This window comes from Larimichthys crocea, chromosome XXI, assembly GCF_000972845.2.
Source record: "Larimichthys crocea isolate SSNF chromosome XXI, L_crocea_2.0, whole genome shotgun sequence".
Taxonomy (NCBI): domain Eukaryota; kingdom Metazoa; phylum Chordata; class Actinopteri; family Sciaenidae; genus Larimichthys; species Larimichthys crocea.
The window spans coordinates 15,658,302-15,686,053 of NC_040031.1; the positions used below are offsets into that span (position 1 = coordinate 15,658,302).

At 41.4% G+C, this 27,752-nt stretch overlaps 5 protein-coding genes and 1 non-coding gene across 10 annotated transcripts; 3 read left to right on the forward strand and 3 right to left on the reverse strand.

Annotated features, from left to right (window-relative positions):
- Positions 1-36: 36 nt before the first annotated feature.
- On the reverse strand, positions 37-6,856 carry rapsn (receptor-associated protein of the synapse, 43kD). Its single transcript, XM_010735135.3, has 8 exons — positions 5,619-6,856; positions 4,704-5,042; positions 3,816-3,974; positions 2,902-3,000; positions 2,681-2,803; positions 2,541-2,594; positions 1,581-1,780; positions 37-1,469 (listed from the first exon to the last, which is right to left on the reverse strand). The coding sequence occupies exons 1-8, from the start codon at positions 5,841-5,843 to the stop codon at positions 1,397-1,399; spliced, it is 1,272 nt and encodes a 423-aa protein (XP_010733437.2). The 5' UTR covers positions 5,844-6,856; the 3' UTR covers positions 37-1,396.
- A 245-nt stretch (positions 6,857-7,101) lies between these two features.
- Positions 7,102-10,840, reverse strand: kbtbd4 (kelch repeat and BTB (POZ) domain containing 4). Its single transcript, XM_019277193.2, has 5 exons — positions 10,744-10,840; positions 9,202-9,676; positions 8,977-9,118; positions 8,675-8,781; positions 7,102-8,564 (listed from the first exon to the last, which is right to left on the reverse strand). The coding sequence occupies exons 2-5, from the start codon at positions 9,661-9,663 to the stop codon at positions 7,704-7,706; spliced, it is 1,572 nt and encodes a 523-aa protein (XP_019132738.2). The 5' UTR covers positions 9,664-9,676; positions 10,744-10,840; the 3' UTR covers positions 7,102-7,703.
- A 1,196-nt stretch (positions 10,841-12,036) lies between these two features.
- LOC104922348 (protein FAM180B) lies at positions 12,037-12,913 on the forward strand. 2 transcript variants are annotated; one of them, XM_019277198.2, is made up of 4 exons: positions 12,037-12,194; positions 12,361-12,434; positions 12,531-12,651; positions 12,765-12,913. In XM_019277198.2, exons 1-4 carry the CDS (start codon positions 12,122-12,124, stop codon positions 12,806-12,808), a joined length of 312 nt encoding a protein of 103 aa, XP_019132743.1. In that variant the 5' UTR covers positions 12,037-12,121; the 3' UTR covers positions 12,809-12,913. The 2 variants fall into 2 exon arrangements, with proteins under 2 accessions (XP_019132743.1, XP_010733451.2); XM_010735149.3 differs by having other exon boundaries at positions 12,531-12,913.
- A 75-nt stretch (positions 12,914-12,988) lies between these two features.
- Positions 12,989-16,961, reverse strand: ddb2 (damage-specific DNA binding protein 2). Of its 2 annotated transcripts, none has more exons than XM_019277196.2 (11): positions 16,847-16,961; positions 16,626-16,766; positions 16,436-16,545; positions 15,541-15,732; positions 14,894-15,060; positions 14,704-14,803; positions 14,406-14,583; positions 14,129-14,274; positions 13,660-13,815; positions 13,532-13,577; positions 12,989-13,432 (listed from the first exon to the last, which is right to left on the reverse strand). In XM_019277196.2, the coding sequence occupies exons 2-11, from the start codon at positions 16,756-16,758 to the stop codon at positions 13,176-13,178; spliced, it is 1,485 nt and encodes a 494-aa protein (XP_019132741.2). In that variant the 5' UTR covers positions 16,759-16,766; positions 16,847-16,961; the 3' UTR covers positions 12,989-13,175. The 2 variants fall into 2 exon arrangements, with proteins under 2 accessions (XP_019132741.2, XP_019132742.2); XM_019277197.2 differs by lacking the exon at positions 14,894-15,060 and adding an exon at positions 15,238-15,383.
- Positions 16,962-17,813: 852 nt separating this feature from the next.
- Positions 17,814-27,544, forward strand: LOC104922333 (kinesin-like protein KIF23). Of its 3 annotated transcripts, XM_019277194.2 has the most exons (23): positions 17,814-17,952; positions 18,153-18,216; positions 18,473-18,601; positions 19,491-19,596; positions 19,732-19,868; positions 19,959-20,071; positions 20,152-20,322; positions 20,510-20,554; positions 21,372-21,484; positions 21,766-21,887; positions 21,977-22,079; positions 22,163-22,242; positions 22,315-22,434; positions 22,528-22,687; positions 22,819-22,980; positions 23,096-23,262; positions 23,738-23,911; positions 24,318-24,521; positions 25,338-25,571; positions 26,176-26,264; positions 26,356-26,434; positions 26,854-26,924; positions 27,010-27,544. In XM_019277194.2, exons 1-23 carry the CDS (start codon positions 17,939-17,941, stop codon positions 27,023-27,025), a joined length of 2,673 nt encoding a protein of 890 aa, XP_019132739.2. In that variant the 5' UTR covers positions 17,814-17,938; the 3' UTR covers positions 27,026-27,544. The 3 variants fall into 3 exon arrangements, with proteins under 3 accessions (XP_019132739.2, XP_019132740.2, XP_027128884.1); XM_019277195.2 differs by lacking the exon at positions 20,510-20,554; XM_027273083.1 differs by lacking the exons at positions 25,338-25,571; positions 26,176-26,264; positions 26,356-26,434; positions 26,854-26,924; positions 27,010-27,544 and adding an exon at positions 24,970-25,130.
- On the forward strand, positions 21,540-21,636 carry LOC113744288 (Z30 small nucleolar RNA). The gene has a single exon (XR_003461421.1). It is a non-coding gene; the product is annotated as a Z30 small nucleolar RNA (small nucleolar RNA).
- Positions 27,545-27,752: the final 208 nt, after the last annotated feature.

Genomic DNA, 27,752 nt, shown 5'->3' on the forward strand with positions numbered 1-27,752 from the left:
TTCACCTTCCTCCTGAACTTATTTACGTTTTTTTTTTTGTACTTTCATGTATGAATATTTAATGTAAAATAATTTTAATAGGAGCTTTTGAGGAAAACCTGCTGCATATTAAAAACCTCATTAAGCCTTGATGATTTTGATTGATGTGGCTCCCCCTCCCCCCGCAAATCGTAATATATCTAAAATAAATTGAACAAATATATAAGGAATATGAAATACTACAATAAACAATGATGAAATAAGCTAATACACAGTTTTGTGGATACATAGTTTGTAATCGAACTTTGTCGCTTGGCATTGTGAATAAAACATGCAACAATAAATTCGTTTTTTTTGCCATTGTCCCGAAAAAATTACAATGCCTCAGCAAGTATATCATCTCAATCTGACTATCGAGATGCTGCACTAATTATTATTTACATGACTACAGATATGAAAACGCTACATTAAAAACATACTGCATCTCTTCTAAATAATTGTTTAACGAGTGTGTGATTGGTCAAAGAAGATCCTTTCCCAATGCTTCTCAACAACATTATCTTGATGTCATAAGAGTAAAACAATCCCCCCAAAAAATGGACAGAAAAGGAATTTCTATGAACACGTGTGTTGATCCTGCTCCTTTATCTCATCGAACAAGGAGGAAAAGAAGAAAAAAAAACAGCTGCATGTACTTTGTACTGTGTTTTGTAAAGACATACTAGTTTTTGAATGGTTAAGAGATTTTAGTTTGTTTGTTTGTTTTTAGGTTTTACAAAACACCTCAAAGAAATCAAACTTTCAAAACGAATTAACATGAGAATAATATGTACATGAACGCAAAAATAAATATTCCATGTATGAAATCGGGTAAATTCAAAAATGGCTCTGTGCTCTGATTAAAAAAAATAAAAAAATCAGAAACTGTTTGTGAGTAAAGATCAAGTGGATGTTGTGTTAAAGGTACTATAACAAACTCTGTGACTAAGATTACAGATATGACTGATGATTTTAATAAACGATCTACTGCATAAAATAGCAAATACAAGTTATAGATGCTCTTTGGACAATCCATACCCCTCAAGATTGAAATTCTGCAACAAATGGCCAGTCGTCAGAGACAATTCTTTCTTCTTCAGCTTATATTGAAATGTAACACTTGTACCTCCTCAGTCAGCTGTAACTCACAGACTGATGTCTGTCAATAAGGTGGATGCCCTGATTGTGTTCTCAGAGCCACACTCTGCGACACACTCTGGGTTCAGTTCAGCATCCTCTGCACAGAGCAGTGAATTATTACTCCTCAAACATCTTCAGCACATCTTCCCGGAGGCTGCCTGCTTCTCGCAGATCAGTCAGGAGCCTGCGAGGCTTCACGCCGTGTCTGCCGATCCAACACACAAACACAGTCTCACAATCACACGAATCCAGGCTTCATGGAGGACTTGAAACATTTGGGACAACCCTTTGTCCCGTTTGTCTGCAGACACCTGAAATGAGAAAACAGTGGCTTTATGTGTATCTATTTCAGGTGTTATCTCTCAACATTAAGTGTCAAAAAACATTCAAAGAAAAGAGCATCCTGTGCTAAAAACACCCACTTGAGATGGAAAATGTGGGAACAGGGTAAGGCCTGCAGTTTTTGGTCCCTGTCCCCGATGGACTCTCCACACATGCCGCAGTAGAGCTCCAGCTCCTCGACACACTGCAGGAACTTCACCACCTGCTCTCTGAGCTCCTCCTGCTGCCCCCGGCTTCGATAAATCCCTTCGCTCAGGCAGTGCACCTTCAGTGTACACAGCTTCAGATACAAAAAGAGGGTCAGCGTCACATGTAGACTGTGATGTTTGTATGATTTTAAAAAGTCTGCGTTCGGCTGTGACTATTATTTTCCCATTATCGATTCATTTGTAGATTATTCTCTCGATTTAATTCAAATCTTGTTTTGTCCAACTCAAAAATCCAGTGAGGAAAGTCACAAGATACATTTACCTAAGTTGAGTTAGGTAAATGTATCTAATTTGTGCTACATTATACTTCTAATCCACAAAATGTATTTAACAGCTATAATTACATTGATTTTACATACAAAACATACGATCATTTATTAAATATGAGACAGTGTTCTAGATTAAAAGGCCCACATACCATCAGCAGTGTTCAGTTATGTTGCTGAGCTGCTCAGGCGGGAGTTGCACAAAGCTTTCCTGGCACTGAAGTGATTTCACCATGTACTTACAAGAACAGCAAAATTCCCCGCAACAATTATATTGTGTGCATCATCTAAAAAATATTTAAGGACCTTAAAGGCAGTATAATTTAATTTTGAGTATTCTTACTTGTGATAATTCAAATATAATTTGCTGCTAATACTTTTGTAGTTTTACTTTTTCGGGACTTTTGCTTAATCTAATTTTACTGTAAGAGAAAGAAATCTTAGTGCAACTTTTTTCTGAAAAATTTGATGAATTAATTAATTTTCTGTCCATTGACATTGTCAATTATTAGACAAGTAGCTCTACTTCTGTGTTTTATCCTGTTTCCTAAGGAGTACCAGTTACCTTGTTTCCCATCCCATCTGCCAGTTCCTGTGCTCGCTGCAAAGAATCAAGAGCCTGAAAAAGAAACAGCGAGACAGCGTGTGTCATAATTACAACATAAAACTATGATCAGGTCAGTCAGATTTAAATATAATAGAAACCTTGTCAAATTCTTTCTGCACAAGCCAACACTTTGCAACTCCCAGGTAGACTTGTGTTTGTCCAAGACGGTTTCCAATCTCAGTCATGATAGCCAGGGCAGACTCGTAGCGAGGGAATGCTTTCTAGATGGTTGAAGAGAAATGCCAAAATAAGGAAAATGGAACATTTGAAGCTAAAATCTTTAAACCCAACAGGTCTGCACTAAATGGTGGCATCTTACATCAACGTCACGCCTGCAGCGGTGTATGTCGGCAAAGTTTAGTAGGCACAGAGCCTGCAGAGGACGGTCACCATGCTGCAGTGCAATCTTCATAGATTCCTGTTGAGTGCAAGATGGAGAGACTTTTAGAGGACAGGGTTTGTCTGACTCCCTCCCTCCCACCCTCCGTGATACCAAAGCTCTGCTGAAATCTAATTATGGAAAATCATTTTTGAGCCATTTGTTTCCACTGAGTTGGGTTATAATAATTATAAGATAAAATAAAATGTAATGACAGTTCAAAACTAGATAATAGCATAAAATTAAGTCTTATTAAGAGAACCAATATTTTATAGGGTACGTTTAATTAAAAAAAGACACATGAACTGACAATTTATCAGTTTCAGTGTCAGTATTTTTTCAAATAAACCAGACTGGTAAGTGATGTGGAACGTGTCACGTTGCTGTTTCACCTTTATCACTCTTGTCCTCTGGTATTCTGATATTCAGAAAAGATGCGGGTGCAAATAGTTCGTCCAAATGTGTTTGACAAATGTAATAAATCTGACATGCATTCTGCTGTCTCGTTACTATACTTTTGCACTCCAAGGCAATGACACAAGTTATTTTTCACCCTTGGTACATAATTAGAACACAGTGAAGACTAAGGCCACCCTCTTCATTAACACCTAAAACCAGCGCCTCTGTGAGCATATTTTTGTCGAGGTACAACAGAACAACTGGCGCTCGCACCTGTCAGCAGCAGAACATCGACTGTATCTGGAGCTCAGACATCAAAACAGCCAAAGGCATCAGGGGACGACAACTTTGCAGGGAAACCAAAACTGTGACATTCTCCACAGAGTTATGCAAGTTTGTCTTCACGGGAATCAATCTCTGAGGACCGTAATCATGTGTTCGTTATAAAACAATACCTCACAGCATTCCATGGCGTCTGGCAGGCGCTCCAGTTTCCTGTAGGCGGCAGACATGTGGTACTGGCTCATGGCTCGATACTTGAGGCTCCAACCCTTGCCATAGTCATTGACGAGCTCAGCTGCTTTGCAAGGGAAGAATAGGGCTTTCTCATAGTCCTGTTGGCATAAATTATTGATGAGTAAGACCTCTGATGTCCAAGTACTGACTAAAAATGGCAGCATCTTTAGTCCAACATCCTTTTTAAATGGTGCTGACATGAACTTCTTGGTTTGTAATTCTCTTCCTTTGACCATCCAAACTTTAGAAAACTTTTTGATATGTGCATCTCCAGTACTATGAACAGGCGTATTATATGTTTTCTTTCATAAAATAAGGTGACATATGAGTGCATTCTTCAAATGATACTTCACCACAATCCTATTGAAATCAATCCTCCCTGGGAAGCCGAGGGATTACTCTTACAAATCTCTGATGTCAAGGGTAGTACATAAGCCCCCCGCCCTGCCCCCCACTAGCCAGACTACTCACTCTGCCCTTGTTTTACAATGCCCAGTACTACATGAGCTAACCATTGATGATATTTGCTTGGATGCTCTGCAGTGTTATCATACTCTGCAAATATAAGTTGGCAACATCAGTAATGATTGCGCAACGAAGACACGTGTGCAACTGAACAAATGTTTTTACACAAATAAAATACCTGAGATGTCTGCAGCGATCAAAGTATTTTAGACCTTTTACAGCTCGGAAAAATCATTTTTTTTAAAACAACTGGTCAGAGATGATGCTGAGCCCGGGCAAGGGTGTAGTATTTGCACATTCAAATAACCAAAATTATCTTTCAGCTTGACTTGACTCAGATTAAATCATTTAATAAGAACTACCTTAAGATGGATGTAGATGTTTCCCAGACTGCAGCAGACTCTGCACTCCAGCATCTTGTCGTCATTGTTGTGTGCATAGCGCAGGGCCTTCTCGTAGCTCTCCAGAGCTTTCTGGAAGACGCTGAGGCCCAGGAAGGCGTTGCCCATGCTAAGACATACCTGGCCATTGAGCTGCAGGCTGACGGTGGTACCCTGCATGTTTAAGCAGGTCTTACAGTAGGACACCGTTTTCTGGAAGTCGCACAGCTTCTCGTTGCTGCGCGCCAAATTCAGGTAGCCCTCCGTCAGGTAGTCTGGGTCCTCCATTTCTCTGGCTGTGTCGATTTGATCTAGAGCATACTGCAAAGAGAGAGCGTAAGTAGAAGGCTGAAAAACCTGCAGGCAAGCGGTGAATAGTAACATGGATGTTAGGTCTTAAATTCAAATAGATGCAGGATAAAAGAAAAATGATAGGATACATTTCTTCAAAGTCTACTTGGTCTACTTCGTAAAGTCCTCATTAAAGCGGTGTGAAAGAGAGTGGGTGCTGCTTGAGTAAAGATGATTATGTCAACAAGACACCCCACACTGATACTCAGGTTGCAGGACACTTATTTACTCTGCATCGCATGGAAGCCACAAATTAACCCGTGCTTCTCAAGATCACTGTAAATGGAACTAAGAAGGTGACCTTTGACCTCTTTGCGTTCAATAAGCACTTGGGGACATTGTGGAAATGTTAAAATGCTGCTACACCATGAGCTGTACTAGACCTGAGCGGACAGGATGACATAAAATTGATGAAAAATACAGTAGCACTCAATCTCACGCACACAAATATGATCACGCAGTGCTAAAAATGTCTACATGGCTATTTAGCGTCAGAATATTAGGAATATTATAAAGAGTATACTCCTCAACACTGATACTTCTTACCTTGAGCATATCTTTATATTTTCCCATTTCCGAGTGAGCTGTGATCAGGCACCCCAACACTCGAAACTTCCCCCCAGGATCTGAGGTCTTCTCCAGCACTTTTGTCCAGACATGCAGGGCTTTGTCTGTCTGATTGGACTGATACAACCTCAGGCCCTTCTCTATCTGCTGCTTGGTTTGGTCCTGGCCCATCTCTGGTGCAAGGCGCCTCATAAAAATATTCATTCGTTTAGGCCATGCAATTTCAGTGAGGCAGCAAGAAAATAGATCCTTGCCATGCACAGTACAACTCCAAAGAAGATCCCTTGAAGATGATCCTCTGAGAGGTGGGAGCCAGAGGGCCTACCAGATCCCGCTCTCTCAGCTCCGGCTGTGCTGAGATGGAGAGGAAACTGGATCCACCGAAGTAAAATGGCAACACAGCAAGACCATTATCACCAATCGCTTCGTGGAGAGCTGGAAAAATGCCTTCCCCATTTAACTCTGCAACGATCCCCCTCTCACCATCAAAAATTCTCCCTCAGATTTCCGTCTGAAAAATGCCAAAGAAACACGTTTCCCCGGCGGAGTGCGAGCAGCGATATCCCAGAATATCTACTCCCTCCACACCCCAGCGAAAGGAATTCTCAGCACACCCCCACCCCCCGACCCCCAGTGTCCGTCCCCCTCCACCTTCCTCCTACTGCTGGCGCTACAGCAGATGGCCTTGTCACTCTAGACCATGTGTCCCTTCAGGAATTTTGTCCTGCCCTCAGCAAGCAGTCCCAAGGTCACTACAGCTCCTAGCGATCTACCTTCACACCAACCCTCACTCGCTGACCAAACACTGGACTACACGTTTTTACATCACAACCCTCTGCGGCGTTAAAAAAACGCACATCCACAAATGGATCTCGCCGCGCTCTCCAACGTGTGGGACTGTGAACTGTGATATGGGTTCTATAAACAGCTTTATTGCCCAACATTAAGGCACTGCATGTCAGATGGTGCCCGTAGTGGCCGTCAGTTCCTATTGGGAGTTCTTATGGAGGCGCATATGTGCCCCCCCAGAAACCCCCACCCCTCATCTTGGCGTCAGCAACTGATGCTTAGAATAGTTCACAAAGTCTGACATGTTACTGGGTTTGGGTTTCAGCTGCACAGCCTCCTGCAACACATCAATGGGATCAAAGTTTTGGCCTCTCTGTAGTAGCTTTTCTCTTGTTCAACTCCCCTTTTTTTCCCCCCCACCCAAGGACAAAGCAGGCACCTTTACCACCTCGCCATTCACAAGATGCATTACCAATCCAAAGATAAATACTGCTGGGAGTTATGTCTTTGTTGAGGCGAAGCTTTTAAGTGCACCATTTCTAAATGCATCGCTGTATAATTGCAAGAATGAAAGATCCTAAATCCCCGGTAATAAACATTATATTAATAGTAAGTGATAGTTAATGCAAGAAGCCTAAAGGGCCATAAATATCAAAAACAAACAGTGACAGCGTGTAGTTACAGTGATATATTTAACATTTCTGTTACCAGTTAAACTTGAACATCGTACATCAAAAAAATACAATCTTAAGACAAGAAACGGTGAAAAAATTGAAAAGTTATAAAACATTATGTTATGTTTGACATCTGAGGATATTTAACCTACAACATCATGATACACGTCTTCACATACGATATACCGAAGGATGTTTTGTGTTCAGTCGAGGTTTTTTTTTTGTTTTTTGTTTTTTTTAAACACTGAAGTTGTTCATGCGTCTCTACAAACGAGCAGTGCACAGGAAAACAATGTCGATTAGTTCATCACTGGTTACAGCATCATCACAAATTGTTTGACTTCTAAAAAGGGGTCCACAATGAGACACACTGTAATACAAGACACACACACACACACACACAGCGCTGAACTGTTTTTACTGGTCTGGTGGTGAAGTCAGAATGGAATGAGTGACACAGAAACCAGCTGAGTAAATACATTTAGAGCAGGTCTCCTCTCTGGAATGGCTGAACAGTGAAGTCATGGTAAGTTATCCGACAGTCTTCCCTGATTGTCTGTGGTGAGTTAGTGGACCACAGTGTCAACATCCAGAGGACAGTTTAGGCCAAAACAAACTGCCAGTTTGTGAGGAGGATTTTTATACCCCTGATGACAGAGACGACAGATGTGGCAGGGTTAAACTTTAGCGTGTTTGCGTCACCTTTCTTACATTTGTCCCGGAAGACGTATATGCAGCCGTTACAGCTGGCCACCTTCCACAGTGAAGGAATGCAGCTCCACACCTCGGGGAAGCGCAGGCGGGTGAAGCTCTCCAGCAGGGGGTTGTAGCACACCAGGGAGTCTCCCTCTGCTACGATAAAGATCACATCCATGTGGACCGCGGCGTGCATGCAGCCCGCAAATGGCAGCATGTAGGGTTTGATCTGGCACTTCTGGGAGGCGGTGTCAAAGCACTGAATCAGTCGAGATGGCTTAGTAAAGAAGTCCATGTCGTTCTCCTCCCCTCCGAGCAGGTAGATGGTGCCTCCCAGGTTAACGCCAGCAGCCCCAGACACCGCAGTGTCCAGCTGGCTGGTCTCTGTCCACATGTTGTCCTTCACTGTGTAGTAGATGACGGCGTTAGAGAGTGTGTCCTGCAACGTCTTTCCTCCTAGTGAGTAGATAGCGTCCTCAGTAGCGACAGAGACCATGGTATGGTGGAGGCGGTCTCTGGGCAGTGGGGCGCAGCGTTCCCAGTCCATCGTGTGCATGTTACACTTCCACATGCGGCGAGGGATAGACCCCCCGACCACGTACAGGTCACCTCCGTGTTTACAGGCTGCAGTGATCTGATGACATAAACTGTTCTGACCACTGACGCTGATCGCGTCGTCCTCATCGCAGTGAAGTGACACAGCCAGGGAGTGAGTCCGCGTCTCCTCTTTACCGATCAGATAAATGTGGACGTTCTCGCCGATTTCCTTCAGGCACACAAGACAAAAACATACCAGACGTCAGAGACACAAATCATATGAGACAGAAAATGAGGGCATCCTCTTCCTCTTTCCAGCTCGAGATGAAAGAATGTTACCTTGAGATTTTCTTGAAGGATACAAGAAAACTCCTCTCTCTCCACCTTGTTGTGGTTTATCCACGACTCGATGGCCACTGTCGGATTCTGGGAGCTCGGGACTCCGTCTGAACACAAACAAACACAAAACCTAGTGAGTCATATTCATAAAGTCTAAAGTCTAACAAAGCTAAAAAAGGATGGATTACCTATCTGAAACTTCAAGACTGTGTTCATTTTCATATCATATGTTAATACAAATACAAAGTACATGGCTGTTTGAAATGTGACGGCACACAGTGAAAACACAAATACGGTGATACCTTTGATGATGTCCAAAAGCAGACAGAGAGGCAGGTTAAGAAATTCTTCAGTCTGATGCAGCTGGGCGAGGTGGATTTTAGCACAATGCTTGGCTGCAGTATACAACTCCTGGTCACTGTGTCTGTCTGCAAGCCACATCACCTGGGTAAAAACAGATCATCATAAAACTGATACTATACAATTATGACCACAGTAAAATAGGCTCGTGAGAAACAGTGAATCACCTGCAGGCAGTTCTTGACCTCCACTGTCCGCGAGAGGAAGCGGGAGCACTCCTCAAACAGTGCGGTGAGCTGGTACATATCCGCCATCTCATAGGTGTCCTGCAGCTCTTCCACCCTCAGCTTTATCGTCCCGTGATAGATGTAGTCGACCAGCAGCTGGAAGACAGTGGGGCTGACGTCTTTCAGCTCAATAGAGCGGTTGTGGGACTCTTTGAGGTTGGAGGTGAACATGGAGCGGAAGAAACTGCTCTGCGCCGAGAGCACCAGCCGGTGCAGGTGAAACTCTTTGCTGTCCACGGTGACGGTGACATCGGCGAACAGGCCGTCCTCTAAACACAGGTCCATGATGCTCTTCACCACCCGGCTGGAGTGGGAGCGGTCGGTGAAGGTGTATCCCAGGAAGTAGTTCTCCTCTCCCACAGATCCTCCGACACTGAGGCCCCCGTCCTCGCTGGACTCCATCTTTGCTGCTGGCCTGACAAAGTCAGCAAAGAGCACAGCATCCATTTACACTAATGCAGCTCGATGCAACAGCCCGGCAATAAATCCTGCCTTCATTTAGCTTTTATAGGGGGGCGTTGACTAATACCGGAGGCAACAATAAATCAACCGATAATCATTTTATAACAGCTCTGTAGCCCGGATGTTGAACTGCTAGCTGTTGCACTCCGTCTATACTATCTGCTGAGAGAGATCCCGCATGTCAGCATCGTGTCCTGTACATCCCTCCCTCTGCAAAACCAACATCTGCCTGCAGCACAGCTCTGGACCTCTTTACCCCACCCCGTCATAAGGAACATCCACGCACTCTCACAATTCAAGTCTGCACTTAAAACCCTCCTGTTTAAAATAACCTTTTCCTATTTTAACCTGTTTTTAATGCTGTATTCTTGTCATTTGATACTTTTAAGGTTCTTTTTTGTTTGTTTCTGTTATTTGCTGTCTACTTTTATTTATTGTAAGGTGTCCTTGGGTGACAGAAAGGCGCCTATGAAATAAAATGTATTATTATTATTATTATTATAAATAAGATTTTTTTTTTTTAAATCTGTTCAGGATCCCTTTAAAAAACAGCTGAAAGATAAACTTCACATTTTTTAATGCTCTATCTATTTATTGTATTTACGCACTGTATTTTTTTGTCAATAATCAGCTGATATACCAAAACAAAACATCAAAACTACAACATATCTCTACAGCTCCTGTGTTTATTCACTATTATTATTTTATTGTTTGGGTACAGGCAGGTTATGATGCTGTTAAACTGAATTGCAGACACTTAAACATGAGACACCACAAACATAATTAAACCCTTTCAGACAACTGATGCCTCGGGTCATATTTAAACTCCAATAATCGCGGCAGCAGCTTCAGACAAACAAAGTGTTTCAGTCTGTGTTTACGAGCGGCTAACGTTAGCACGGCGGCTAACCAGAGGAAATTAAACCGTGACACGGTTCAGGCAGAGTTATAACAAATATAACAAGAGGCGACACAAAAGAGTCGTGAAGCTTTAAAATAATGAGCAGTAAACGTCGTTACCGTTATTTCCACTTTAACATCCAGGAGCAGCTGAACTCTTCACCGGAAGTAAATAAACTCTTTTTTTTTCAGCAGCTTTGAAGCGACTCACCGCGATCATCTGCTGCTACTGCCCCCACGTGGCGGAGACCTGTCACTACAGCTGTCCTCTTTAGAAATACCCACTTTCTGCTTGGTGTAAATAATGCTGCATTCTCTAAAAAAATAACATAAAATAACGCCTTTGTTACAGTATGTGCTGCTGTATGTAATCTTCACCAAACTGAATGAGTATTTAAGTTTAAGAGGAGGATGTTAGTTAAGCTGACATCCATCGTGGACAACACCTCTCATGACACTGTGGGGTCCCTGAGCAGCTCCTTCAGCAGCAGACTGCTACACCCACGGTGTAAGAAGAGAGGGAGAGGTTCCGCAGGTCTTTCATATTTCACCTGTCTGGATTAGTTAGTTCAGCTGCTGTCGTGATTATTGGAGTTTAAGTATGACCTGAATCATCAGAAAGTTGTCTTAATCATCCCTACCATGTTGTAGTTTCTTTCCAATTATTTCCTATTTCCAATCCCTGCATCTTGGCCCAAGTCAGCTGGGATAGGCTCCAGCCCCACCATGACCCTGATGAGGATAAGTGCTTACAGATAATGGATGTTTGTCAAAATAAAGTAACATGAGCTTTAAAATCTTAAATGACATCTATCCATCCACTGAATCTTTAAAGAAAATGTCACAACATCTGTGGATTCTGTAAGAAAGATACTGACAGTGTAGAACACACACTGAGTGTGATATCTGTTAAAGTAAAGAGTTTTTATGAAGTGAAAAAAAAGGTTTTTGTGGTAAATAATTTCATTTTGGGGGGGTAAATATTTCATCCATAGTTGCAGATACTTAAAGGTTAACAAAAAAGAATGAACTAAATGCATCGCTTCAGATTATTAATGGCAAAATATCCTAAAACTAATAAACTTTATTGGACTTATTTATGTTGACAAGGACCCCTGACCTCAGGTAATTGATACATGCTTCATGGATGTTTATTTATTCATTTTGTTGCATTTTTATCACCATTCAACATGAATACACCTGAAGTGAAATGGCTTAAATGTTGCATTTTGAAGAGTAAAATGTGAGAAAAGGTTAGTTGCCTCTGTTAACTACAAATCCTGCTAAAAGTTACTGCGTACTGTGGGTAAAAAGAACCAGGAATTAATAAAATTCTGTCTGCTTTGCATTACAGCCAACTGGCTTTTAGTCCCTTTTTCCAAGGTGGAAAAATGCATGGTATTAGGGCTGAGTTACTTCTGCCTGGTTTCACAAAAAGAGACGAGGGACAGCAGAGGTGAGAAGGATGTGATGTTAATCTGTCGCTAAAAAATCAAGAATGGATCTGAAAATACATCTAAAAATCTGCCTGCATGTCATTTTCTGGCTTTTCTTTGAGCAAGTGCTGCTAGGTAAGTAGAAACAGACTTTTGACTTTTAACAGGACTGCGATATTGACAGAGATTTTGTTATATAATGGTACTGCATGCACTGTTCAATATGCAGTACAGGGACAGTTTATCTGCAGTTATTAAATTCAACTGTATTGCAGTTCAACTTTAATACTTTGTTTTGTAGATGTGGCTGCAGGCAGACATCCAACTTCTCAAAAACATGGCTCAGGAGTTGCAGATGCAGACCTGATGTTTGAGGTGCTTTATTTATTTTAGAGTTAACAAGTCTATATACAGATTAATTAAATATCTTGAGTTTGTGATGGATATTTTTCTTTTCTATCCTGTTTTCAGTTCTTGCTGGGTGGGATAGAGATGGACCAGGACAACAATATCATTCTGCTCGACAAGGAGCTGGCGTCAATGAGGTCTGGGCGGGCTTTCTTGTCTCAGATCAATGACAACATCCCCAGAAGTAAGAGCTCCATGACGCAAATGGTTACCTCACTGCAGGACAGGAGGAGGAGGCCGCTGACCTTGGCTCAGTTTGAGAGTCTTGTCCTGAGCATGGTGTACTCTGCCCACCAGGCCCAGCATCAGGAGATAGAAGAGGAGCAGGAGGCGTGGGGTGAAGTGCTCCTCCAGCTGGCAAATGTCACGGTCCATGAACTACGTGAAAGTTATCTCTTTAATTATGCATGATACACATACTGACACTCTGTATGAAAGGTGTATGTAATAAATCACCTTCCTCATGTTTACTCATGATAAGATATGTGGTCAAAGATTTGTAAAATAAAGACTCAATCGTGTAAGAAATGATATATTTTTTATTATAGCATAGGAGAAAAACATCTGTGAAAACATACAAAAGTTTCAGTATTAAGCTGATTTATAAAAGTATTTCTGAAACATTGAAACAATCCCTGAAGTTTTTGACACAAACAGTAAACAAAGAAATATATACATGGATTTTCAAGATCCTCACTATTATACAGCTTACTTCTTCTTCATCTGTGCTTGTTTTTGTTTAGTACATCCAGCTTTGGTCTTGGTCTTGGTCTTTGTTTCTTCCAGAGAAGCCAGTTTCTTCTTAAGCTTTGCATCCACAGCAGCAGGACCTCTCCTGTCCCTGCTGGAGCGCTGCTGACTCCTCCTTTGGCCTCTTAAATTTTCCACTGAGGCTGAGGTTTCCTCCTCTTTGTTTTGGTTGCTGATCAGTGACTCACTTCTATTCCAGACAAGCACTGTCACTCCTGTGAGGGAACATTAGGCAGAAGACTAGTGGTATAACTTCCTCTCAGAGAACTGGTTTGAATCAAGATCGACCAATGATGTTGTTTTGAAGAACTCACCCATTCCAGATCCAATCACATCGCCCATTGGATTGAATTTGTTGACCTGTAAATAAATGTTGCTATGTGTTAATAACTACAGCTTTGTGCCTTTCAGTTTCAGGTGTTTTATTTTAAAACAGACTCACAGATTTGATCCCTGGGACAGAAGGATCTTGCAGCTGACACACAAGCTCTGCTGTGTTGGAATCAAAGATATCGATGGTCCTCTGATCTCCCGGGCAAACCCGGCTATCAGGGTAGCGACCCGCCACAATCAGGTCATAGACAGGGTGCCATGTGGCCTACAAATAACAACAGTATATGGTTTGTTACATACTAACCAAGCACAGACTAATGACAAAATGTTGCTCCATTCAAATACCACCTGGTCCATTATTACCTACAAATCACAGAATATTAATAATATTTCTCCAACAGATTCTTTCTACACATTTTAATACTGATGCATCAGCCTCACATATAATTTTACCAGACATCTCAGCATACTCAACAAAATAAAAATGATATTTGGGCATCGTTTGTGCGACTAAACTGTGTCTGGTACATTTCCACATAAGTTGCAGAAAGATAAAAACACGTCAAGAAGAAAGAGACCTTAATGGGTGTGAGATGCTGAAACTGCCTGTGAGGATGCTGGATGATGTGTTGAGGCTTCGACCAATCAGAGGACGAGTAGACCCGGATCTCGTCGTACTGATCTGTAGTGAGCAACTTGGAGCAGTCCGTTGGATTGAAATAGGCTGTGACAAAGATGAAAAAGAAAATTAAGAACAGACTTGGAGTAAATGAAAAGAAAAAAAAACACTTTTACCTAATAATTCATAGATACAGTCATTATCTATCCCTTTTCTGGATGTGTGTGGAGTGTTACCTGAGTTGACAGCTCTCTCATGAGGCAGTTCATGGAGGAAGCTCTTCTTGTCTTTGATGTTTCTCAGGTCCCAAAGTTTCACCGTGTGGTCAACCGAGGCCGTTGCCAGCAACCAATCACAACGGGAGTTGAACTCTGCATGGGTCACTTTGGCTTTGTGCAACTTGTCACTAAAAATCTACAACATCAAAACAGAAGAAAGCTATTTTAAATGTGTCTTTTTAGTGTCTAAAACACAACACATCGAAATACTTTGTCTGCTAAAATAATCGACTTGATTGACTTTGTGTCTACACACCTTTTGGCCATCTAAACCCAGGAGGACGAGCTGTCCCATATTGTCTCCGGTCACAAGCATCTGTCTGCTTACTGACACATCTAGACAGCAGTACCAGTAACTGTAAGCAAAAGTGAATTTAGTGGATATAGCAGGTGAAACATTTTTAAACTTTAGCACAACATTAAGATCACAGCATCAGTCTTCTCACCAAACATTGTGGTGATCGTGGCCACACTCTTGAGTTCTGGACAGAAGGGTGGGCGTGCAGCCCTCAAAACTCTGCACGGTCAACGTGCCCTCACCAGAAGCCACATAAACTTTGGAAAGATCCTTTGGGCAAAACTTTATCCCTCCGATAAAATCTCCTGCTCCGTTCTGTGCACACAAACACAAATGCAGGCTTATCCGGGGCAGTTTTAGCACTTCATTGGCACACAAATGTGAAGCAATAATCCAATAAGTTCCACTTGGTAAGAAGACTGATGCTAGACTGACTAACTACAACCCTTTTTGACCGTATCTTACAGAAAAACAAGGGGGCTTAAGTCTTACTTCAGAGTGTCTGTGCTGGCAAACACTGTTAGAGTTGTCCCACTGAAATCTCGAAGAGCTGTCATACCTCCCATAGACGAGGTGAACAGCTGAGTGGGATTTAACTGGTTAAACTTCATGTCTGTAAGTGAGTCTCCAGGCCCCATCTAAGCACAGAACCAATAACAGTGTCATACTTTAGAAATCAAGCCAATCTAACTTGCAGTAAAATCAGCTGTCCTTGGCCTCTAAAAGCATTTGTTGAACACCTCGTGCTGTTCAAGGATCTGGTAAAATAAGCCAAACCATTGTGCAGGAACTCACCCCTTGAATGAAAGTTTTCTTTGCAGGTGCCTTAAAGTCCCACAGATATAAGTCCCCCCCTTTGGACCCCACAGCCAGAGTAGTGGGGTGTGTGGGATGCCACTCCAGACATGTGATCCTGCGGTCGAAGGGGCTGGTGGCACCGTGGTAATGATAGGACGACAGTGAGCGAACAAAAGGTTCCTGCAAGCACTGAAAGAGACAACAATGCTTAAATGTCTAACTGATATATTCAAAAAAAAATTTTTTATAAAGTACTGGGACCCAACATACTCTAAACACTGACTCAGTCACGTTGAAACGCAGGTATAAAAAGGCTGCACTGGCTTAAAATTAATGCACCAACAAATGACAACAGATCTATTTATTTCAGATAAATACTGCAAGTTATCCTTTAGTATGTGTATCTATATGGGTTGAAAATATTTGTTGCAATTCATTATTGTTTTTGTAACTGATTAATCTGTGCATCAACTACTCTATAGTCTATACTGACTACTAACTGATTGATTCAGACTGAGTCTTCTTCCATGAAGTGAAGGTGGACACTGACCCTGGACCCCAGACAGCTCTGGTCCTCCTGTTTGTAAACTGTGTTGCACTAACTGAATTACAATTTTCCGAATATGTACGATTAAAACACAACATTTAATTCTCTGAACTGTCTGCAATTGAGGCCAGGTAGTAGTCCAACATAAAAAAAAATGATACACTGAAATGCAGATCATTTTCTGCACCCTAGTAAGTTAATCTGGCAATGTACACGTTTCTACATAATATAAAATGATGCACATATAGCATGCACACTTGCACAGATTGATGCATACAACAAACATTTTAAACTGCTGTGCACTGTTACTGTATCTGTTCTCCTTCTTCTTTTGTACAGCCTCACCTGTCTCATCTGTGAGTGAAGACTTTGACCCAGAGTGCTCTTGTAGATGAAGTGCAGGATGCTTCCATGCCCACTTCTCCTCTGAACTCCTGCAGACTGAAGAGGAGGGCCTGCAAAACACAAACCAACTCTTACGACATGAATATTTCATGTAGGACCGTGTTGCTGATGTCCTGTCAGGGCTGCACACCTTGTTTAGATGTCTCTCCATCTTTTCTGTCTCGTAGTTTTTTGGAGAGAGTTGGAGCAGAGTCCTCTCCGGTCCTTTTCTTTCCTTTACCCTTTGATCCAGTTGCATCTAATTGCATCGGTTTCCTTTTCATTTCTCCCCCTTAAAAAAAACACGACTCATTAAACGACACGACGCTCGACACTTCACTTTCATCACCAAAGTTAACACAAAGCGCTTACCGGAGACTTTCAGTGTTTAATGCAGCAGTTTCAGAGCAGGACCTCCAGTGTTTATATAAAACAGCACCATCCACACGCGAGTGTGTTAATGGCTGCACATGTGAGTGTTTTGTAACTTCTGTGTTGCAGATGATGGCCGGTAGGTGTCAGTGTTTTTTTCTTAACAACAACCTCCGCCGACGCCATGTTTGGTGTTTATGCTGGACTACAAACTGACGTCAGATCAGCGTTCAGACTTTATTTATACTGTTTATACTGTGTATAAACAGATATATGTATATATCTCCCACTTGTCTGTTTCTATGTATATTCTGATTGTCTGTACAGTTTTCAATAAAGGTTTGCATAAAAAATACTGCATATATAATTAATTCAAAGAGTTATATGTATCTAAATGTGTTAGATATAACTATATAACTCCTTAAATTATTTAATAATGCGGTTAGTTAATTAGTTAATAAAACATATTTAACCTTTTTAAATACTAGTCACACAGCTATCAAAACACAAACACATGATATATTTATGGATTTTAAGACGATCATGCTAGTCAGATAAATATTGTCTCAGATTTAATTTAAGTATTATATACAATTGATATATTGTATGTAAGTATTATTTAAGTATCATATGCAATTGGTATTTTAAATGATCTGCTTGTCTCATTTATTGTTTTAAAGTGCTTTACCACCATGTTATAGACTTGTACTATTATATATTTCATAGTTTCAGAGTTATATGGTCCTCTTTACATTATATTGTTGACCCTGTGTTAACCTGCACATGTCAAATAAACTTGAAACTAGTTTTTATTTGTTGTTTTAGTTCATTAAGACATGAATTATGTTGGTTTATTCTTTATCTTTATGTCTGGTGTCTGTCTGGTGTCAGTTTATCTGGTGACTGTTAGAGATAGTTTACATATTTGTAGTTTCCATATAAGGCTCGAGGGGGGTGTAGGCGGAAACACGTGACCAGCGTCTGATTGGCTGCTTCGGGCTCGTTATTTGAAAACGTCCTCTGGTTTGAGGCGGAGGGAAAGTTCAAAAATTGTAGAAGCAACAACATCGAAACTAAACTAAAGCGGTCACCATGAACAGACACGCGTAAGTAGATGTTTTAGTTTTTGTTTAAGGGCTAAATGTTACAGTTTATCTCAGCTATTTGTCCACGAAACGGCTAACCGTAACGTTAGCCCGGGGCTAATGAGCCGTTAGCTTTGTTAGCACCTCCCCTGTTTGTTGTAATGAAAGGCTAGTGCTAATGCTAACAATGTATGAGCTGAGCAACTGTGAATTGTTTCCAGGAAGGGTAAAACGCCCCGCAGGCCTCCCAAAACGCCTTCCAGCAACCAAAAAGACCCGGTCGGGGTGAGAAAACGCCTTCCAGCAACCAAAAAGACCCGGTCGGGGTGAGTGTCAATGAGTTTTTCCGAGACTTGGCAAACAACACAAACTGTAGCATTCATTACTTTGAGATATGATATGCAAATATTTGGCCACGTTGTAAGTGTTCATGTAAAGCTTGCTACTATTTGAGTCCTCAAGTTAACAATGGTAAAGCATCAGTAAATGAATAAACACCGTCCGTCCCTGTGGATCACATCTGACTGTTTTTTTTACTCAGGTGTACTGTCGTGTCCGACCCCTCGGTGAGGAAGGCGAGGAGTGCTGCATTGAAGTGATCAGCAGCTCCACCATCCAGCTGCACGCCCCTGCAGGCTTCAAAACAAACCGAAATGGAGAATACAAAGAGGTCAGACATCTAGTGAACCCTGGTTTTTATGTTTTCCTCTCTGTTTGGGGCACTTAGGGGGGGAAACTGCAGTGGCATTTGTCATCACTCACACAATGGTGTGAATGTGCCTTATCTGCCTGGTTTAAAAGATAAGGCTGGTGATATTCTGCATTGTTCTTAATGTAAACAAATCTGTAAAAAGCCAACAATGCTTCCTGAAAGCCTGATATAACTTAGACATAGAGTTTCAGCAGAAACTATAAAAATTAAACGCATGCAATGTTTATATGTTTATTTTCAGCCACTTCCACATTCATGATGCTGCTGCCATAAATTAATGTACCAAATTAATTTGTAGATGACGAATGCACTGCTTGATCTTGGTTAAGTTTTTACCAAAGTACACTGCCCATTGCCAAGCTCATTGTGAAACAATGTAGCCTTTTGTACCCATTTCAATTTTTAACACTTATCAGAGTCCAGGTCACAGCAGCAGTCCAAGTCCACATCCACCAGCTCTTTCTTAAGGAATATCATGCTGTTCACATGCGAGATGGTTTTATGCAATCCATCCATTGTTGAGTTCAGACAGGAGCTAACAGAAGAACCGCTCCTCTTTTCCTTTTTAAATGAGCTAGTTAAAGTGGTTTAGGGATGGATCTTGGACGCCTCCCTTTGGAGGTATTCCAGGCATATCAAACTGGGAGGAAACCTCATAACAGACCCTTATTTGTAAAATTGAAATACCTTCTTTATGACCAGGAAATAATGGGTGTGGTGTCACAAAGTCTGGGACAGATAGATAGTACTGAGGCAAAATGAAAACGTGTTGGTTTTAGTGTTTGTATGCGGTTTGTTGACCAAACTAAATTATATTTTAAATGTATTTCCCCATTTTGCTTTTCAGACACAATATTCCTTCAAAAAAGTATTTGGAGTTTCAGTATCTCAGATGGACCTATTTGAGCATGTGGCCAAACCTCTTGTGGATGACCTCATACATGGAAAAAATGGTAAGAGACACATTTATTTTTAGAACAATTAAACTATAGCCTGATATTGTTTACTTAATCTTACTCAGGAACTGAGAGCTGTTTTGCTTTGAGGTTAATATTGGAGGCTGATTCTCTCCTCTCTGGTCATTGCAGGTCTGCTCTTTACGTACGGGGTCACAGGAAGTGGAAAGACCTTCACCATGACTGGCTCCCCAGGCCTAGGTGGACTTCTGCCTCGCTCACTTGACATGATCTTCAACAGTATAGGACCCTACCAGGCCAAACGATATGTAATGAATAGTGTTGATCATCTCTTGTACTCAAATAATTCTTTGTTAAATCGTGCAATTATTAATTTAATTTCTTACTTTTCCCCCCAGGTTTTCAAGACAGATGACAAAAATGGTATGGAGGTCCAGAATGAAGTCGATGCTTTGTTAGAGCGCCAAAGGCGAGAAAACAATTTGCCTGCTCCCAAAGCAACTACAGCCCGGTAAGTCTAAATCCTGTGAAATACCTGCGTTCTGCTACAGTGTAACAGGTGTAACATGAAAATCACTTCTCTGATTTCAGACAAAAGCTGGATCCTGAAATTGCAGACATGATTAAGCCAGAGGAGGCTTATAAAGCAGATGGTGTAGACGAGGACACCAGCTACAGCATCTTTGTCTCCTACATAGAAATCTATAACAACTACATCTATGATCTCCTGGAGGAAACTCAGGAGGATGCAATCAAACCAAAGTGAGTTCAGGAAAAGTAAAGTTAAAGGACACAATACAGATATAGAAGTGTGCATTTTAAGATATGATTTAATTATTTTAGAGTAGTCAAACATTACAAATGTTATATACGTGTAGTGGATTTTAGAGGTGATTATTTTATGTCAGAGTAGCCGGAAGACAAAATTATTGTCTTTTCTTTTTACTAGGTGGAATGGTGGAGGCACACCTGTGCGCCAGAACACTGAGTTCATGTATGTGACCAGTGAATACTCGTACATCAGACATCAGACTAGTTGCCTGATCAAGATGAATTTTCCCTCTTACACATAAATGTGTAGTCTAGATTGTATTCGGGATCTTGTCAACACTGGTGACATTTTCAAACTTAAAAAAAAAAAAAGTATGCTGGAGGTGGAACAACTAAGTTACCCAGAAACAGGACTAGCTATCATTTGAATTCTTTGTGTACAAGTGATGGTGAGTTTCAGTTTTGATACCAAAACAACATCATCTGGATTTAAATTTTTTTAATGTAATCTCAAGCTAAAGCCAAAGTTCGAAAACACAAGCAGTCGTACAAGAACTTTGTCTGAATAAAATGTAGTCAAGATGGCAAAATTACAACTTAAATCAAACAATAAGTTAAAAGTATGAATCTGAGCAATCATTCAATGCCAAATTTTTGTACTGATTTCATCAGAATCCAGGAAGCGCTGAGGTTCATTACTCAACTCCAACCAAAGGCTGATTGAAAGGGTCACTGATTACATGCTACACCAGTGCTGGCTCCAGTGTTGACAAGTGTTCCTGTAGTCCGAAAAACCATAACCATCACCCCGCTGCTGCTTTGTAGTCTTTGTTATGGCAAATCCCCTGAATGTCCCCAAACCTTCTGTCTGTTGCTTTGGATGGCGCTTCACGATTGTCACTGTTTGATCATTTTCCGTGGCTGGAATCAAGCAACACGAATATCCCCTCCCTACAAATGTTTGATTCTCCACTTCTGTTGCATGGAAAGTGCAATTCCATGTTTTCTTCTTTACTAACACTTTAATTTTCTCAATATAGACCACCTCAGTCAAAAATCCTCAGAGAGGATCAGAACCACAACATGTATGTGGCTGGATGTATGGAGGTCGAAGTCAAGTCTGCTGAGGAGGCATTTCAAGTGTTCTGGAAAGGTGAGAGCTATACTTAGAAACCAAATAGTCAAATTTAGGCAATAAGGTAAAAATACTGCACTGATGATTGTAGATGTGACTGACCTGGCACTGCTGTCTTCCGGGGCAGCTCTGGCCAGGAAATGACCTCTGTTAATCTTCTCTCTGAGCAGGTCTTGCAGGAATTAAATGACTCTATTGGAGTTTTTCTAAAATAGTTTAGAGTAGTTGAAATTGCATATTAAGATATTATCTGTGAGTAAACATGTTTGAAAAGAGGTGCCTCTACTATGTTGCTCCAGGTCAGAAGAGGAGGAAGGTTGCCAACACCCGCCTGAACAGAGAGTCCAGTCGCTCCCACAGTGTGCTCATTATTAAACTGGCTCAGGCACCTCTTGATGCAGATGGTGACAACATTCTCCAGGTATGTTGAAACTGAAACCAAATGTCTGGTCCCGCAGAAATATTATCACCAGTTTTGATATTGACGTGTTTTCCAATCCTGTTTCTCAGGATAAAAACCAGGTGACTGTTAGTCAGCTGTGCCTGGTAGACTTGGCAGGAAGCGAGCGCACCGGTAGAACCGGAGCAGAAGGCACCCGGATACGTGAAGCAGGTTTGTTACCATTAAACGTCAAAAATGTGGTTTTATTTGCGGTTAAAGTTCATGTAAGATTAAACAACATTCTTACCTTGCAGGTAACATTAATCAGTCTTTGCTGAATCTACGGACATGCATCGAGATACTTCGAGAAAACCAGATGTGTGGCACAAACAAGGTATGAACGTCAAAAGCTGAACACTCATATTTGCTGATGAACTATGTAGCTAATGTCATTTTTCTCTGATAGATGGTCCCCTACAGAGACTCGAAAGTAACCCATTTGTTCAAGAACTACTTTGACGGAGAGGGCAAAGTCAGAATGGTTGTTTGTGTCAACCCTAAAGCCGACGACTACGAAGAAACCTTGGTATGTTCATCCTGCTTTTGACCTGTCTACTTTACTTTGAGTAAACACGCAAGCCACTTTTTGCCTGACAGACAAAATGTGCTGTTTGTCCAGCTGGTGATGCGGTTTGCGGAGATGACACAGGAGGTGGAAGTGGCTCGGCCAGTGGACAGGCCTATCTGTGGCTTCACCCCGGGCCGTCGCAATAGAAACCAGGCATTTAAAGAGGAGCTGTCCCGCAAGCTGGAGGAGCGAGGTGGTCCAATAGACAGAGGTAAGCTATGAACTATGTATTTGGTCCAATACTGTATTTGTGCATGTTTTTAATATGTGGAATATTATGTGCACTTCTAAAAACAGAAAAAAAGCTTTTAGCAGTCAAGATAATTTGCTCTGTTTCCCTAGACATGTCCTCTGTTATAAACCACCTGGTGCACAACCTCCCACCTCTACCCTGCTCTGAGCTGACTGACCCTCATGATGACATCACCCTGCCCAGGCTGATCGAAGCTCTGCAGAACAGACACAGGATCAGGCAGATGATGATTGACGAATACACCAAAGCAGGTGCCCGCTCACATTCTAGCTTAACACTCACATCTGGGCTTTGACGGTTCAGATTACCACGATTGTATTCCCTATGTTGACTCACATGTTCTCTTGTTTCATGTTATTATATCAGCCAACACGATGAAGTCCATGCTTCAGCAACTGGACAGCAACCACATGTCCAATGAGAATATTATCCATGAACAAAACGGCAGACTCTTAGAAAAGGACAAAATCATCCAGAACAACAAAGCCGAGCTCGAGCGCTTGGAGAAGAAAGCCAAGACGCAAGAACACAAGGTGAGAGACAAAACCATTCAAACCTCCTGGATCGTTCGTTTTGTAAACGTGTTGCTCAGTTCCTTCAAGGTCCCATATTGTAGAAAGTGAGATGAAGCAAGTCGTGGTGCAACACAACACCAAGTAGTTATTTCACCAGTGAAAGAGCAAGCTACAAGACAAATGTTGTACAGATGTACCGCTTTTTCTGGTTCACCGTTTTGTCTGGCTTTGCCTCAACTCTTGAGAGTTTCCTGGACATATAGCTGTGAAAAAGTAGCCACTAATTACAGCTGACTGCTGCAAAGTGTCGCTGCCATTAGCTAGTTAGCTCAGTTAGCCATACAGCTAGCTGTTCTATTAGCTGACTCTGCCCAGAACAGGAATGATGTGCCAATGTGTGAAAAACTGAATTATACAAAGCTACTCTACTGGAATCCCAGAACTAAATATATATAGCATATGTTTTTCTCCATGTTAAATGGTTCTGCTCCAGATTGACATCCTGCAGAAAACGACAAAAATCTATGAGGACGACAAGCGTTCACTGCAGCATGAGCTGGAGACCAGAGAGCAAAGGCTGCAGAGGGAGCTCAATGACAAGAGACGCATGGAGCAGCGCATGCACGGCGTGGTTACTGACACCCAGCACAAGTGGGCGAAAGAATGTGTAAGTCACTTTTCTTAAATCTCTTGTAAACTACAAACTGATATTTGCACGTGAATGTAGAATCTGTAGGCGTGGGAGATTTTGGCACTGAAACCATTTTGGTTACCATTTTTAGTCCAAGCAGGAATCAACATTTGAGCGGGCTTAGGTGGAAACCGTCCGTGTGGAGGTCAAAAGAGGTGGAACGCATTGGCCGAACCCAGAAACACTGGCTATTGCCCTTAGAGCTACAGAGTTAGAAAATAGACTGTCATTTCGAAGATTGCTCCTCTCATAATACAGTTGTTGAATTTAATTAAGTAGCCTTATGTGCTATAGTGTCTTTTAAAGCTCTGTATTGTGTTTATCATTTAAGCCTAGCTGGTTAATAGTGTTTTACTCAATCTTTCTGCCTCTTGGTACACAGGACCGACGTGTCAATGCGATGCAGCTGGAGATGCAAAACAAGCTCTGGGTGAAAGACGAGAAGCTGAAGCAACTCAAGGCCATTGTGACAGAAAGCAAGACTCCAGGTCGTCCTGAGCCTCCGCCACGTCAGACACAACCCAAGAGGCCGTCCAGAGAGGAACGTCTCCCTGCAAAGAGATCGGCCTCGCCTTCGCCTATGCCTGTATGTTGCGTTGACAAAGCACATCTACAGCACATGTCTAATTCATGATATCACCTCATGACAAAGAGATGATGACTTTTATTGTATAATGTAGTACAGTGCATTAGTCCTGCAGCTCTTGACTACCATTGTGGAAATGATTTACAAATAATCAAAGTTGCCAGTTAATTCCAATCAATTTCTGCTTTCACTGAAGTGATCCCTTCATATCACTGTCATATGTTTGGCATCTTTACTTGAACAATAACCTCAATGAGTCACTTCTCTTAATAAGCAGTGATTTATTTTGTTCTGTTGATCAACTAATTGATCAGTTGTCTAATTGGTGCAGCTATAAAAATAACACGTTCACACTAAATAACCTAAATGTTAACGCAATAACACAAGACATGATTTCTTTGTACTAACTGTGCATGTTTGTAATTGTGCCGGCTCTCTGTTCTCTCAGGCCAGAGCCAGGGCTAGTCAGTGTCACTTGAGTTGATGAAACCAAGGCCCACCTGCCCAATCCCCAGCACCAATAGCTTGTTATCTGTGACCAGTTGTATTTCTGCATGAGACCAGGACAGCAGGCATGGTTACCATTCCCCTCCCATATATGAGAGAAGCATCAGGGTCAGTGAGTTAGCTACAGGTAGCAGCATATCGTTGTATAATGAAAACTCTGATTAGGCTAAGCAGATATTTTTCCCTCGACTAATCAGGGAGAATATTGGACACAGATTTACCTGAATTTGTGGTCCTACAACTGAAGATATCTGCTGCCTACTAGTTCCAGATTAATGTTTCTTTTACAATTTCCACCCCGCTCTGTAGACGTCGACACCAGTGCGGCCAATGCACCGCCGCTCTCGCTCTGCTGGTGGGGAGAAGTGGGTGGACCACAAACCCTCCTCCAGCATGGACTTGGGAACAGTTTTGCAGCCGGTCATCCCTAATGCCATCCAGGTGTCTGCGCCCAGTGAGAAGGCTCTTTCTAAGTGTGACAGATATGTGTTAACACATCAGGAGGTTGCCTCTGATGGTGAGATACAGACCAAACTTATCAAGGTAAGTAAGCTGCAACAGGATCTTTTATATTTGAACTAATTGTAAGAACAATCTGTACAGCTGTGACAATCTCATGTTTGAAACATTAGCCCTGTTGCATCTATCACAGCTTGGGTTGACTTAGATTGACGGCACATTTCAGGCCTGATATTAAGTCTTAGATAAATGCTACTGATCCTTTGGTTAATGGATTAAAGACCTAACCAAGGCGCCTTGGGAAAGCAAGATATTTCCACACAAAGTGTCTGCTTTGGAACTATCTGAAGGAGGAGACATTTGGACCTCCCAGACACAAGTCTTTGAAGCATTTTCTGCTTTTTCTTTGCCAGTCGTGATATGTTATGTGTTCATTGGATGGGATAACCAGGTTATTAAACGCAATGGGGCTTGTAGGAAAAGAAAGTTTGATCCCAAATATTTTCTTGAACTGGACCCACAGTTTGGTTAGAACGTGTCATTTGTCTACTTTCCTTTTTATCATGTGGTACACTTGTTAACTTGCTGTTTTTAAGTTTCCACAAAAAAAATTATTCGTATTTCAGCTGAAATGAGTAACATTTCATATTACAAAATTGTTATTCCCTCATACTATTTTGTTTTTCAGGGTGAGGTGATTAAAACCAGAGGAGGAGGACAGGCTGTCCAGTTCACTGACATCGAGACACTGAAGCAGGAGCTCACCACAGTCCCACGGTAGCAGCCTGCAGCCAGTGATTAACTGCACATTGGCTTGATTTTTCTAATGATATTTTAACGTTTTTCTATTTCCATTTTGTGTCTCAAGCCGCAAAAGAAAATCTTCAGAAGGCAAACCTGCCAGTGGAGATGGAACAGATGGAGCTTGGACTGATGTCGAGACAAGGGTATGACGATACTGATTAATCTCCAGTAAACTCCCGCTGTGTGTGTGTGTCTCAGTTTAGAAAAGATATGTAAGAATATAATCCTAGAAATTCACTGTACCATATCGGCATTGGTTTAATCTTTCCCTGCTAAAATCTGCATCTAACTACAGACAGTTAAATCACTACATCCCAACACAGTTTCAACATTGGGTTACAGTAGCAATGTACCTAATTAGATATCTGTGTGCTTTTATGTACATAATCCAGCTTGACATCATATAATAATTGCAGGCATAGACAATATTTAACATATAGGAACAAACTGTTTATCTTCGTTGTGCTTTTACTAATGCGTCTCAGTTAGCATCATTCGCAGTAATGTAAATTTACGGACACTTTAGAGCAGATTTGGGTCCTGATTTGTCTTTTGTTCGCAGTGCTCTGTGGCCGTTGAGATGAGGGCTGGATCAAACATGGGTCCTGGCTATGAGCATCATGGGATCAACAAGTAAGCCGGCGTCTTTTGTAGATCACATTTGAGAATTTCCACAGTATTGTTCACAGTATTTAATTAACTTTGTTCCCTTTTACAGGCGCAGAAAACCCTAAAAGAGGCCGCCAGTTATTCCAGTGATCACTTCCCTCTGTCCTCATCTGGCTGTTGTGCAATAGTCTGAACTTTTTTATATTTAGCTCTAGTGATAATATTTAAACATTTTCCATGCTTTTATATATGCAAACATGTGTCACCAAAGCTACTATGTAAAATATTTTATATTTTGTATTTGAACCATCAGAAAACAAGTGTTATTTGATTCAGACAAGGATGGTGGAAAACATTTAGTTACTGTGGCCCTGCTGCTGGAAAGAGTCTTTGCACATTTGTGTGTAATAATACTACAGTCACATTGGTTACTTGGCACATGCGGAGATATTGTGAAACTGCCACAATATTGATTTTTGTACACCACATACTGTTTCTGTCTGTTGTTTGTTGAATTATGAGCTTCAAGTAGAATTTGAATAATCAAGTTGAATTTTTTCTCTCTATATATAAAATTCTCTTTTCTTACACTGATAAAACTGCTTTCACTGTAAACTCAGGAATAAAATTCCTTTGCAGCACCAGTTTGTTGTGTTTTTCTTTCCCCAGACAGATACAATGGAAACTTGGCTTTTAACATGCTCCAGAAACTAGCAGTAAGAGTTTCTGAACAGTCTGGCAGCACAGGACAGCAGTACAATATAAATCATACAGTTCTAACTTTATGAAAGTCACTGAAGAGAAACAGATTTATGTCATATAATACATTTTAACATCTATGCAGTTGCTTTA